The sequence below is a fragment of the Salminus brasiliensis genome, chromosome 19 (genome assembly GCF_030463535.1).
Source record: "Salminus brasiliensis chromosome 19, fSalBra1.hap2, whole genome shotgun sequence".
NCBI classification, from domain to species: Eukaryota; Metazoa; Chordata; class Actinopteri; order Characiformes; family Bryconidae; genus Salminus; species Salminus brasiliensis.
In genome coordinates, this window is record NC_132896.1 from 2501423 (window position 1) to 2514705 (window position 13283).

Here is a 13283-nt window from a genome sequence, read left to right on the forward strand (position 1 = left end):
TAATGAACGTGGCTTTGCAACTGTGGCGCAGATCACGTTATGCACACACATGCAGAACCACAAAAACTGTGTGTCAGAGATGAGAAAGATAAGAAGGACAAAGTGCTTACAGTGGCAATATACAATACGTAGTGATGCAGGAAAGAAACCAACACTGTAAATATGAATACAGCAAATGAACAAAGGTATCGAGACCTCAAAAGGTGTTGAGGTATTTGCTGGAGTGACCGTCTCTACTGTCCAGGATTTGCTTGCATTCAGTGACAAGAGCATTGTTAATGAGGTCAGGATGTTGGAAGATCACCACCCTACCCCAGCTCATCCCAAAAGTACTGGATGGAGCTCCACCACCATCCATCATTCCAGAGAGCACAGTTCCTCCACTGCTCCACAACTTCTCAATGCTGGGGGGCTTTATATACACCCCTCTAGCCCACGCCTGGCATTATTAGGCAGCAAGGTGATAATAGGTATATGTTTATCTGCTCCAGAGAGTCCTATTCTATTGGCAGTACTTCTTCTCTACAGGGACTAGACAAGCTGTGTGTGTGCATTTGCACATCTGTCTCAGCAATAGTTGCAACTTAAAGTAGCTGAATTCCTGAATTATACGTTAGAAGAGGCGTCCACAAACACAGACGAGCTTCATTATCAAAGCTTTCTCAACTAAACGATGAGTTATACTGTCAACATATGAGACGTTGAGATATCATAGAAAGGATTGAAGCTCTAGGAGGCTAATGATTTCATTTCTGCAGTGCTCAGCTAGGAATCTAAGCTAGTGGGCTTCAGTCAGTATGATTTGGGCCTTTACTGTGGTGGTCTGGTCTCCATCAGAGGCCACATAGACCTTCCAGTGCTGCACAAGGAGCTCCGCCTGCTCAGCTCTCCAAATGAATGATCGCATCCTCTATCCACAGATTTAGTAGAGCTCAAAAATACACAAATATTCCAGGCCCTGGAAAGTCACAGAGTCCAAAAGGTAGCACCCAATACTCCCAGTAGCCGCTGGGGTCCTGAAGACGGTCCTTAAGTTATAACGAAAAAATGAAAGCCAATGACAGTCCTCTACACTGTCATTGGTCCTACACTACTGGGAGCGAGGGGACCTGCATGCCCAGCATTTTGACCAGGTATAGAAAACAGGTGTCAGCAATCAGTCCCATGTGGCTCACGAGGTGTTATATAATGTGTTGTAGAGCTAACTCTCTCTTTTCAAATGGTCACCCAGCCCGACCTGCTGGAAGACTGCCTGCTGAGGTCCCCTCCACCTGCGTCAGACCAGCTGCCACCTACCAGTCCAACCAGCAGGCCCCCCACCCACCACCACCCATGCCAGACCAGCGGCACACCCTCCTACCACTGCTACCTGTTTAATGACCATGATACGACCTAAATGGACTCGTAACTATCTGCACTATTAATATCACCACTATTAACTATCTGCTGTATCTGGTTGGTAATTTTTATCAATAATTTATCAATAGTTCTGATCAGAGGAGGACGGGTCGGGTCCCCCTTGTGAGTCCCCCTTGGTTCCTCCCAAGGTTTCTTCCTCCAGCTCTGAGGGAGGTTCTCCTTGCCACTGTCGGCGTTGGGGCTCACTGGGGGTCTTTGATCCTTCATGTCTCTGTCTTTTATTAATTACTAATTATGTAAAGCTGCCTTGTGACGACAACAGTTGTAAAAAGCTGTACAAATAAATCTGACTTGACTTGTAAAATACCCAACTGGGGCACCACTGGGCCTGCCTTTCAGGACAGGTGGCATCCCACACCAAAGTGGCTGAGCTTTTTAGTATGTACGGCCTGTCCTACTGCCAGTGTCTGTCCAGGGGACTGCAGCAATGGTAAGGGCTGTGTTTAATCAGCTATTGCGAAATAACAACACTGTCACAAATACCTTCAGTAACTGTCTCATAACACTGAGCACTGAGCTTATCAACCTCATCAGATACGCTATCAGAAATCATCTTCAAACGAGAGCCCTGCTCTAAGAGGAGGATGTGCTGAACGGAGGAGGCGGAAAGCTGGGCGACCCACTTTTACACAATTGATAAGAAATACAGTGAATATAAAGACAGACTCACACTCAGACAGACCAGTAAACAAGAGAGAGACAGCCAGAGCTTCAAATGTCTGCAGGGAAGATGAGCGGGGTCCGTTTGATCCTGGGGCTGGTCCTGCTGATTGCAGTCGCCTCAGATGCCATGCGTAAGTTGACATTTTCAAGCTTTGACTAATAACCAGAGGAGGAAACTAGGTAAATACTTACTGTACTTTAGTATTAGTTTGGACCAGTGAGTATTCCTGAAACTGGATCATTTCATTTAGTTTAATTTGATTTATTTTGAATGTAGATATGCTTCACTTGTACTTACATGCTTAAAAATAACGGTGCTCCAAAGGGCAGGGGGCGACGGGGGCCGGGTGACCCACCCTAAATAAAGGGATTAACGGAGATTTTGATGTTTAGAGCATGTTTAAGGTCCTTAAAATGTGCCGTTGAATAACATTATATTATATTATTATTATATTACTATAATAATATATTAATAATAATGATGATATATTACTAGTGTGTGTGAGATTGTGAAGAACCTTAATTTGGTAAAGAACCTTAAATCATTGTAAAACACTCTAATAAACTCTATTACACACGTTTCCTTATGAAACATGTGTATTATTATTAATATTATAAAGGACTACCATTACTAATAACTTTTAATTATGATAGAAATAAAGAATACATTATTAATAATGATTTAAACAATAATAATAACAATAATAATGATAACAAAAACAATAATAATAACAATAATCATAATAATAACAACACTCTAATCTCTATTACACACATGCTTCCTTATGAAACTGTCCTAATAATAATAATTATTATTATTATTAATATTATAAAGGACTACTACTACTACTACTACTTAATTATGATAGAAATAAAGAATATATTATTCAGAACTTATATACATTATATATAAAAATACTGTACAATATTAATAATATTCATTTAAATAATAATAATAATAATAATAATAATAATAATAATAATAAAAGTAATATTTATAACAGTGGTTATAAGCAGTAATAAAGGTCCAAGTGTTTCACAATAAGCTCTTCTCTGCTCTTCTTCAGCTCATAGTGTTGGTCATCCTGACACGTGCTGTTTCACCTTCACCACTTCTACAATTCCCCCTGAAGACATCCTAAAAGCTGAGAAGATATCACCCAAGTGCCCCCGGCCAGGCTATGTGTGAGTGTCCACCTTTCTGAAACATATGCAGTATGTGAGGGACGGATTAATGAATATATAAAGGAGTTTGTTTCTATATTAAATCCTGATGATTTTCTGCTGAATGTCAGGAGATGAGTCTCAGAACTGAGAGGAAAGTGAGCTGACTGTAACATCTGACTGTGTTCTTTAGGGTTACGACACTTAAAGGCAGGGTTTGTGTGAAGGAATTGTGAGATGAAGAAATGAAAACGTCTGTAGCTTCCACACGAGCATCAGGCGCATCATCAGACGCATCAGACTTTACATGAGCCTTTACTCATCGCTTGCTTTCAGCATGATCAGCACTGCTGTTCTGTTCTGGAGTCAAATAAAACAATGAATGGCTTAAAAACAAACAGTTGTATTGTCTGGATGTTACATAAGAGAGTGCTAAATAGAGTTTAATAAATACTGTGTGCATATACACTGTATGTCCAAATATTAATGGACACCCCTTCTAAATAATGCATGCATGTGTCTTTGTGAACTTGGGTTTTTCCAATTTGCTGAATTTTGAGGATGATAAATTAATTAGTTGCTGGAGGTGGGGGGTGGTGGGGGTTATGGGGGGTTATGGGGGGTGATGTAAGATGAAATAAATGAAAATAAATAACGCAGATAAAGCAGATTTGTTTAAACCTCCTGGTGCCACTATCCCCATCACCCTACCAACAATAAACCAGCCCAGCTCCCAGCTGAAGAATTCTCCATCCACACACCACCACCCTTAGTAGCCTAGCATCTTCACAATAGGAATGGCACCATTGGTGGTAAACTACACTGTATGTCCAAATGTTTGTGGACACCCCTTCTACTGAACACATTCACCACCCACGCCAGACCAGCTGCACACCCACCTACCACTGCTACCTGTTTAATGACCATGATACGACCTAAATGGACTCGTAACTATCTACCACTATTAATATCACCACTATTAACTATCTGCTGTATCTGGTTGGTAATTTTTATCAATAATTTATTAACAGTTCTGATCAGAGGAGGACGGGTCGGGTCCCCCTTGTGCGTCCCCCTTGGTTCCTCTCAAGGTTTCTTCCTCCAGCTCTGAGGGAGGTTCTCCTTGCCACTGTCGGCGTTGGGGCTCACTGGGGGTCTTTGATCCTTCATGTCTCTGTCTTTTATTAATTACTAATTATGTAAAGCTGCCTTGTGACGACAACAGTTGTAAAAAGCTGTACAAATAAATCTGACTTGACTTGTAAAATACCCCACTGGGGCACCACTGGGCCTGCCTTTCAGGACAGGTGGCATCCCACACCAAAGTGGCTGAGCTTTTTAGTATGTACGGCCTGTCCTACTGCCAGTGTCTGTCCAGGGGACTGCAGCAATGGTAAGGGCTGTGTTTAATCAGCTATTGCGAAATAACAACACTGTCACAAATACCTTCAGTAACTGTCTCATAACACTGAGCACTGAGCTTATCAACCTCATCAGATACGCTATCAGAAATCATCTTCAAACGAGAGCCCTGCTCTAAGAGGAGGATGTGCTGAACGGAGGAGGCGGAAAGCTGGGCGACCCACTTTTACACAATTGATAAGAAATACAGTGAATATAAAGACAGACTCACACTCAGACAGACCAGTAAACAAGAGAGAGACAGCCAGAGCTTCAAATGTCTGCAGGGAAGATGAGCGGGGTCCGTTTGATCCTGGGGCTGGTCCTGCTGATTGCAGTCGCCTCAGATGCCATGCGTAAGTTGACATTTTCAAGCTTTGACTAATAACCAGAGGAGGAAACTAGGTAAATACTTACTGTACTTTAGTATTAGTTTGGACCAGTGAGTATTCCTGAAACTGGATCATTTCATTTAGTTTAATTTGATTTATTTTGAATGTAGATATGCTTCACTTGTACTTACATGCTTAAAAATAACGGTGCTCCAAAGGGCAGGGGGCGACGGGGGCCGGGTGACCCACCCTAAATAAAGGGATTAACGGAGATTTTGATGTTTAGAGCATGTTTAAGGTCCTTAAAATGTGCCGTTGAATAACATTATATTATATTATTATTATATTACTATAATAATATAGTATTAATAATAATAATAATAATAATGATATATATAGTGTGTGTGAGATTGTGAAGAACCTTAATTTGGTAAAGAACCTTAAATCATTGTAAAACACTCTAATAAACTCTATTACACACGTTTCCTTATGAAACATGTGTATTATTATTAATATTATAAAGGACTACCACTACTAATAACTTTTAATTATGATAGAAATAAAGAATACATTATTAATAATTATTAATAACAATAATAATGATAACAACAACAATAATAACAACAATAATCATAATAATAACAACACTCTAATCTCTATTACACACATGCTTCCTTATGAAACTGTCCTAATAATAATAATTATTATTATTATTAATATTATAAAGGACTACTACTACTACTACTACTACTACTTAATTATGATAGAAATAAAGAATATATTATTCAGAACTTATATACATTATATATAAAAATACTGTGCAATAATAATAATATTAATTTAAATAATAATAATAATAATAATAATAACAATAATAATGAAAGTACTATTTATAACAGTGGTTATAAGCAGTAATAAAGGTCCAAGTGTTTCACAATAAGCTCTTCTCTGCTCTTCTTCAGCTCATAGTGTTGGTCATCCTGACATGTGCTGTTTCACCTTCACCACTTCTACAATCCGCCCTGAAGACATCCTAAAAGATGAGAAGATATCACCCAAGTGCCCCCGGCCAGGCTATGTGTGAGTGTCCACCTTTCTGAAACATATGCAGTATGTGAGGGACGGATTAATGAATATATAAAGGAGTTTGTTTCTATATTAAATCCTGATGATTTTCTGCTGAATGTCAGGAGATGAGTCTCAGAACTGAGAGGAAAGTGAGCTGACTGTAACATCTGACTGTGTTCTTTAGGGTTACAACACTTAAAGGCAGGGTTTGTGTGAAGAAATTGTGAGATGAAGAAATGAAAACGTCCGTAGCTTCCACACGAGCATCAGGCGCATCATCAGACGCATCAGACTTTACATGAGCCTTTACTCATCGCTTGCTTTCAGCATGATCAGCACTGCTGTTCTGTTCTGGAGTCAAATAAAACAATGAATGGCTTAAAAACAAACAGTTGTATTGTCTGGATGTTACATAAGAGAGTGCTAAATAGAGTTTAATAAATACTGTGTGCATATACACTGTATGTCCAAATATTAATGGACACCCCTTCTAAATAATGCATGCATGTGTCTTTGTGAACTTGGGTTTTTCCAATTTGCTGAATTTTGAGGATGATAAATTAATTAGTTGCTGGAGGTGGGGGTGGTGGGGGTGATGGGGCATGGGCTCTAGAGGGGTATAAATAAAGCCCCCCAGCATTGAGCCATGTTCTCTGGAATGATGGATGGTGGTGGAGCTCCATCCAGTACTTTTGGGATGAGGAGTTGGGGAGTTGGAGATGATGAGGTGGTGGGGTGGTGATCATCATCATCATCCAACATCCTGACCTCACTAACACTCAATGCAATCAAATCCTCACAGCAATGCTCTGCTCCAAAATCTAGCAGAAAGCCTTTTCTTCTCTGGACAGTAGAGATTACAGTTACTCCAGCAAAAGCAGGATCAGCTCTATTTAATACTCTTGATTTCAGAAGGAGCAATGAATGAGTAAGTGTCCCAATACTTTTGTCCCAATCGTTTATGTGCCTACACAGTTGCTGGGTAGGACTGCATGGACTGATGAGGCCTGATCTCAGGTCAGTGTACTTACTCAGTGTTCCCATCAGACTGTGGCACTGCTGATAATCAAGCTCAACAGGATGCCACCTTCTTAACGAATTCAGGAAGTTGAAGCAGGTCAGCTCTTTACAGAAGCAGCTCTCAAAGTGACCCTCAGGCGCCCCCAGATGGTCCACATTTTCGCTCGACCCCACCTCCCAGCACAAAGTGGAAAAATCTGCTCCACCGAGGGGGTCCTGAGGACCACAGCTTTGAACCAAATGAGTTTCTTCTATATTTGAGCCTCTTTTGGCATCTAGAGTTCTTCAGGGAGATGCTCCTCACACAGGAGGCCTCAGGTGGTCCACGTTTTGCTGGACCCTTACAGTACAGGGTTGGTTCCAATCGTTTATAACCGTTTATTTAACTGGTTACCCTCAGTAACTCTCCGATGACTCATACTTGGTTCACACATCAGACTTGCTATCACGGGGGATCTATCACACTAGACTTGCCATTACACTCAAGCTTCTGCTCTGCGCTTTGAGAGGAAGATGCGGTGAACACAGGAGGTGACGGGGGCCGGGTGACGGGGGCCGGGTGACGGGGGCCGGGTGACCCACCCTAAATAAAGAATTTTCAGTAAAACAATTTAAAGAGCGCTAAGGAACTTCAGCAGACTCAGCTACAGATCCGAGACGACAACAGTCAGCAATTCAGACCCCTGAAGAGATGAAGATAGGCTGCTGTGTGTGTATGACCCTGGGGCTGGTCCTGCTGATGGCGGCCTCCTCAGATACCAGTGAGTTTATTTCTTCTTCTTCATCATCTTCTTCATCTTCTTTATCTTCATCTTCATCATCTTCTTCATCTTTATCTTCTTCATCTTCTTCTTTATCTTCATCTTCTTATTATTACTACTACTACTACTAATAATAATAAATAATAAAACATGAACAATTTAGGAGGCTGTAGTAACATGTTTACTAGTATTATAACTACTAACTAACTCATTCTTTTGCGAGAATCCGTTTTAATAAATGGCCTAAAAAGCTCTTCTGCTCCTCTTCCTCAGCAAACGCCCTCAGTCACCCGATTCAGTGCTGTTTCAACTTTGTCAATTTTAAAATTCCACCCAAAAATATCATTAAAATCGAAAAGACCGATTCCAACTGCCCGAAGTCCGGCTATGTGTGAGTATCTACCTTCAACTGCTCTAAGTTTAAATGACCTGCATTTAGGACAACCATCATCTCTACGTTACATGAGCTTCCTGAGAACGTCTCAGCTGTCAATTCTAAGCCCCTAAAGCGTAGCTCAACTGTGCCGCCTGTGTTTTTTCAGGGTCACGACGCCTCGGGCCAGGTTCTGTAAGCACGAAGACATCCTGCAGCAGAGTTAGATTCAGACCAGCATCCAGACGCAGCTCAAAGAAGGGCTTGATGTGCTTCTGTACTCTATTAGCTTCCTTCAGTGTGTTCTCAGTGTGTTCTCCGATGCTTATGTTGTGGATTGAAATAATAAAGAAAGCATGGCCTATAGATCTGCTCGATGTCTGTCTCCCTGATTTAAGAAGCGCAGATGTTGATCTGGGTGAGTTCTGTTCACATGCAGAACCATAAAAGCAGCCAGCCGAGATGATGAGGATGATGAGTAACCCATTTCATCTTTAATTGGAATAATGTACAGTTAGGTAGACAGAAGAGAGACCATCATAAAATGAAGACCGAAAGCAATAGACTGAAAAGCGTACATATCAAAACCAGTTAAAAAAACAGAAAACACACATTAGGAGTGGGGCTGGGTTCCGGGCTCTAGCGTTATGAAGGTGTAATGGTTGGGAATTGTAAAAGAAAGGGTTGGGAATGGTTTTGGGAGTCATATGGTTGAGGAATGTTAAGGGATTTTTTGGGACAACAGTTTGGGAATAGTCAGAGCAAGGTTGGGAGAACAGTTTGGGAATAGTTAAACCAAGGTTGGGAGAACAGTTTGGGAATAGTTAGAGCAAGGCTGGGAGAACAGTTTGGGAATAGTTAGAGCAAGGTTGGGAGAACAGTTTGGGAATAGTTAGAGAAAGGTTGGGAGAACAGTTTGGGAATAGTTAGAGAAAGGTTGGGAGAACAGTTTGGGAATAGTTAGAGAAAGGTTGGGAGAACAGTTTGGGAATAGTTAGAGCAAGGCTGGGAGAACAGTTTGGGAATAGTTAAAGCAAGGTTGAGAGAACAGTTTGGGAATAGTCAGAGCAAGGCTGGGAGAACAGTTTGGGAATAGTTAGAGAAAGGTTGGGAGAACAGTTTGGGAATAGTTAGAGCAAGGCTGGGAGAACAGTTTGGGAATAGTTAAAGCAAGGTTGAGAGAACAGTTTGGGAATAGTCAGAGCAAGGCTGGGAGAACAGTTTGGGAATAGTTAGAGAAAGGTTGGGAGAACAGTTTGGGAATAGTTAGAGCAAGGCTGGGAGAACAGTTTGGGAATAGTTAAAGCAAGGTTGAGAGAACAGTTTGGGAATAGTCAGAGCAAGGCTGGGAGAACAGTTTGGGAATAGTTAGAACAAAGGCTGGGAGAACAGTTTGGGAATAGTTAAAGCAAGGTTGGGAGAACAGTTTGGGAATAGTTAGAGCAAGGCTGGGAGAACAGTTTGGGAATAGTTAAAGCAAGGTTGGGAGAACAGTTTGGGAATAGTTAAAGCAAGGTTGGGAGAACAGTTTGGGAATAGTCAGAGCAAGGCTGGGAGAACAGTTTGGGAATAGTTAGAACAAAGGCTGGGAGAATAGTTTGGGAATAGTCAGAGCAAGGCTGGGTGAACAGTTTGGGAATAGTTAGAACAAAGGCTGGGAGAACAGTTTGGGAATGATGAAAGAAATCTTTGGGAAAGGTTAGGGAAAAGTTTAAGGTCCTCAGTTTTGGGAACGGTTAGAGGCAGATTTAGGGAAGGCTAAGGAAAGCTTAGGGAAAGGTCTGGTAAGGGTTTTGAAAATGCTTGAGAGTGGATAGAGGTAGATTTAGGGAAGGATAGGGAAAGGGGTGGGGTGGGCAAATCCGGTCCTGGAGGGGTGGATTCCTGCACGGTTTTGTGCTCTTCCTGCTCAAACACACCTGTAATTATTCAGCTCACCTGTTAATTGGCAGGTTTAGTAGGTCTGGGACAGCAGGGAAATCAGCTAACTGTTAATTTAAATAATAATAATATTAATTTAAATAATAATAATAATAATAATAATAATAAAAGTACTATTTATAACAGTGGTTATAAGCAGTAATAAAGGTCCAAGTGTTTCACAATAAGCTCTTCTCTGCTCTTCTTCAGCTCATAGTGTTGGTCATCCTGACATGTGCTGTTTCACCTTCACCACTTCTACAATCCGCCCTGAAGACATCCTAAAAGCTGAGAAGATATCACCCAAGTGCCCCCGGCCAGGCTATGTGTGAGTGTCCACCTTTCTGAAACATATGCAGTATGTGAGGGATGGATTAATGAATATATAAAGGAGTTTGTTTCTATATTAAATCCTGATGATTTTCTGCTGAATGTCAGGAGATGAGTCTCAGAACTGAGAGGAAAGTGAGCTGACTGTAACATCTGACTGTGTTCTTTAGGGTTACAACACTTAAAGGCAGGCTTTGCGTGAAGGAATTGTGAGATGAAGAAATGAAAACGTCCGTAGCTTCCACACGAGCATCAGGCGCATCATCAGACGCATCATCAGACGCATTATCAGACGCATCAGACTTTACATGAGCCTTTACTCATCGCTTGCTTTCAGCATGATCAGCACTGCTGTTCTGTTCTGGAGTCAAATAAAACAATGAATGGCTTAAAAACAAACAGTTGTATTGTCTGGATGTTACATAAGAGAGTGCTAAATAGAGTTTAATAAATACTGTGTGCATATACACTGTATGTCCAAATATTAATGGACACCCCTTCTAAATAATGCATGTGTCTTTGTGAACTTTGGGTTTTTCCAATTTGCTGAATTTTGAGGATGATAAATTAATTAGTTGCTGGAGGTGGGGGGTGGTGGGGGTGATGGGGCATGGGCTCTAGAGGGGTATAAATAAAGCCCCCCAGCATTGAGCCATGTTCTCTGGAATGATGGATGGTGGTGGAGCTCCATCCAGTACTTTTGGGATGAGGAGTTGGGGAGTTGGAGATGATGAGGTGGTGGGGTGGTGATCATCATCATCATCCAACATCCTGACCTCACTAACACTCAATGCAATCAAATCCTCACAGCAATGCTCTGCTCCAAAATCTAGCAGAAAGCCTTTTCTTCTCTGGACAGTAGAGATTACAGTTACTCCAGCAAAAGCAGGATCAGCTCTATTTAATACTCTTGATTTCAGAAGGAGCAATGAATGAGTAAGTGTCCCAATACTTTTGTCCCAATCGTTTATGTGCCTACACAGTTGCTGGGTAGGACTGCATGGACTGATGAGGCCTGATCTCAGGTCAGTGTACTTACTCAGTGTTCCCATCAGACTGTGGCACTGCTGATAATCAAGCTCAACAGGATGCCACCTTCTTAACGAATTCAGGAAGTTGAAGCAGGTCAGCTCTTTACAGAAGCAGTTCTCAAAGTGACCCTCAGGCGCCCCCAGATGGTCCACATTTTCGCTCGACCCCACCTCCCAGCACAAAGTGGAAAAATCTGCTCCACCGAGGGGGTCCTGAGGACCACAGCTTTGAACCAAACGAGTTTCTTCTATATTTGAGCCTCTTTTGGCATCTAGAGTTCTTCAGGGAGATGCTCCTCACACAGGAGGCCTCAGGTGGACCACGTTTTGCTGGACCCTTACAGTACAGGGTTGGTTCCAATCGTTTATAACCGTTTATTTAACTGGTTACCCTCAGTAACTCTCCGATGACTCATACTTGGTTCACACATCAGACTTGCTATCACGGGGGATCTATCACACTAGACTTGCCATTACACTCAAGCTTCTGCTCTGCGCTTTGAGAGGAAGATGCGGTGAACACAGGAGGTGACGGGGGCCGGGTGACCCACCCAAAATAAAGAATTTTCAGTAAAACAATTTAAAGAGCGCTAAGGAACTTCAGCAGACTCAGCTACAGATCCGAGACGACAACAGTCAGCAATTCAGACCCCTGAAGAGATGAAGATAGGCTGCTGTGTGTGTATGACCCTGGGGCTGGTCCTGCTGATGGAGGCCTCCTCAGATACCAGTGAGTTTATTTCTTCTTCATCATCTTCTTCATCTTCTTTATCTTCATCTTCATCATCTTCTTCATCTTTATCTTCTTCATCTTCTTCTTTATCTTCATCTTCATCTTCTTATTATTACTACTACTACTACTACTAATAATAATAATAATAAATAATAAAACATGAACAATTTAGGAGGCTGTAGTAACATGTTTACTAGTATTATAACTACTAACTAACTCATTCTTTTGCGAGAATCCGTTTTAATAAATGGCCTAAAAAGCTCTTCTGCTCCTCTTCCTCAGCAAACGACCTCAGTCACCCGATTCAGTGCTGTTTCAACTTTGTCAATTTTAAAATTCCACCCAAAAATATCATTAAAATCGAAAAGACCGATTCCAACTGCCCGAAGTCCGGCTATGTGTGAGTATCTACCTTCAACTGCTCTAAGTTTAAATGACCTGCATTTAGGACAACCATCATCTCTACGTTACATGAGCTTCCTGAGAACGTCTCAGCTGTCAATTCTAAGCCCCTAAAGCATAGCTCAACTGTGCCGCCTGTGTTTTTTCAGGGTCACGACGCCTCGGGCCAGGTTCTGTAAGCACGAAGACATCCTGCAGCAGAGTTAGATTCAGACCAGCATCCAGACGCAGCTCAAAGAAGGGCTTGATGTGCTTCTGTACTCTATTAGCTTCCTTCAGTGTGTTCTCAGTGTGTTCTCCGATGCTTATGTTGTGGATTGAAATAATAAAGAAAGCATGGCCTATAGATCTGCTCGATGTCTGTCTCCCTGATTTAAGAAGCGCAGATGTTGATCTGGGTGAGTTCTGTTCACATGCAGAACCATAAAAGCAGCCAGCCGAGATGATGAGGATGATGAGTAACCCATTTCATCTTTAATTGGAATAATGTACAGTTAGGTAGACAGAAGAGAGACCATCATAAAATGAAGACCGAAAGCAATAGACTGAAAAGCGTACATATCAAAACCAGTTAAAAAAACAGAAAACACACATTAGGAGTGGGGCTGGGTTCCGGGCTCTAGCGTTATGAAGGTGTAATGGTTGGGAATTGTAAAAGAAAGGGTT

At 41.6% G+C, this 13283-nt stretch overlaps 3 protein-coding genes across 3 annotated transcripts; all 3 read left to right on the forward strand.

The window, feature by feature from the left end:
• The first annotated feature begins 4853 nt into the window (after positions 1-4853).
• LOC140541321 (C-C motif chemokine 14-like) lies at positions 4854-6436 on the forward strand. Its single transcript, XM_072663904.1, has 3 exons — positions 4854-5003; positions 5942-6059; positions 6232-6436. Exons 1-3 carry the CDS (start codon positions 4925-4927, stop codon positions 6272-6274), a joined length of 240 nt encoding a protein of 79 aa, XP_072520005.1. The 5' UTR covers positions 4854-4924; the 3' UTR covers positions 6275-6436.
• Positions 6437-7670: 1234 nt separating this feature from the next.
• Positions 7671-8567, forward strand: LOC140541198 (C-C motif chemokine 24-like). Its single transcript, XM_072663756.1, has 3 exons — positions 7671-7828; positions 8102-8219; positions 8371-8567. The coding sequence occupies exons 1-3, from the start codon at positions 7759-7761 to the stop codon at positions 8426-8428; spliced, it is 246 nt and encodes an 81-aa protein (XP_072519857.1). The 5' UTR covers positions 7671-7758; the 3' UTR covers positions 8429-8567.
• A 3505-nt stretch (positions 8568-12072) lies between these two features.
• On the forward strand, positions 12073-12963 carry LOC140541260 (C-C motif chemokine 14-like). Its single transcript, XM_072663832.1, has 3 exons — positions 12073-12212; positions 12498-12615; positions 12767-12963. Exons 1-3 carry the CDS (start codon positions 12143-12145, stop codon positions 12822-12824), a joined length of 246 nt encoding a protein of 81 aa, XP_072519933.1. The 5' UTR covers positions 12073-12142; the 3' UTR covers positions 12825-12963.
• Positions 12964-13283: the final 320 nt, after the last annotated feature.

What these genes read in the sequence shown, in the direction of transcription:
- LOC140541260 (XM_072663832.1), top strand. Translation starts at nt 12,143, where the DNA reads ATGAAGATAGGCTGCTGTGTGTGTATGACCCTGGGGCTGGTCCTGCTG. An exon ending in GGAGGCCTCCTCAGATACCA is followed by an intron (nt 12,213 to 12,497) that starts GTGAGTTTATTT and finishes CCTCTTCCTCAG; the next exon opens with CAAACGACCTCAGTCACCCG. An exon ending in TGCCCGAAGTCCGGCTATGT is followed by an intron (nt 12,616 to 12,766) that starts GTGAGTATCTAC and finishes GTGTTTTTTCAG; the next exon opens with GGTCACGACGCCTCGGGCCA.
- LOC140541321 (XM_072663904.1), top strand. Translation starts at nt 4,925, where the DNA reads ATGTCTGCAGGGAAGATGAGCGGGGTCCGTTTGATCCTGGGGCTGGTC. An exon ending in AGTCGCCTCAGATGCCATGC is followed by an intron (nt 5,004 to 5,941) that starts GTAAGTTGACAT and finishes GCTCTTCTTCAG; the next exon opens with CTCATAGTGTTGGTCATCCT. An exon ending in TGCCCCCGGCCAGGCTATGT is followed by an intron (nt 6,060 to 6,231) that starts GTGAGTGTCCAC and finishes TGTGTTCTTTAG; the next exon opens with GGTTACAACACTTAAAGGCA.
- LOC140541198 (XM_072663756.1), top strand. Translation starts at nt 7,759, where the DNA reads ATGAAGATAGGCTGCTGTGTGTGTATGACCCTGGGGCTGGTCCTGCTG. An exon ending in GGCGGCCTCCTCAGATACCA is followed by an intron (nt 7,829 to 8,101) that starts GTGAGTTTATTT and finishes CCTCTTCCTCAG; the next exon opens with CAAACGCCCTCAGTCACCCG. An exon ending in TGCCCGAAGTCCGGCTATGT is followed by an intron (nt 8,220 to 8,370) that starts GTGAGTATCTAC and finishes GTGTTTTTTCAG; the next exon opens with GGTCACGACGCCTCGGGCCA.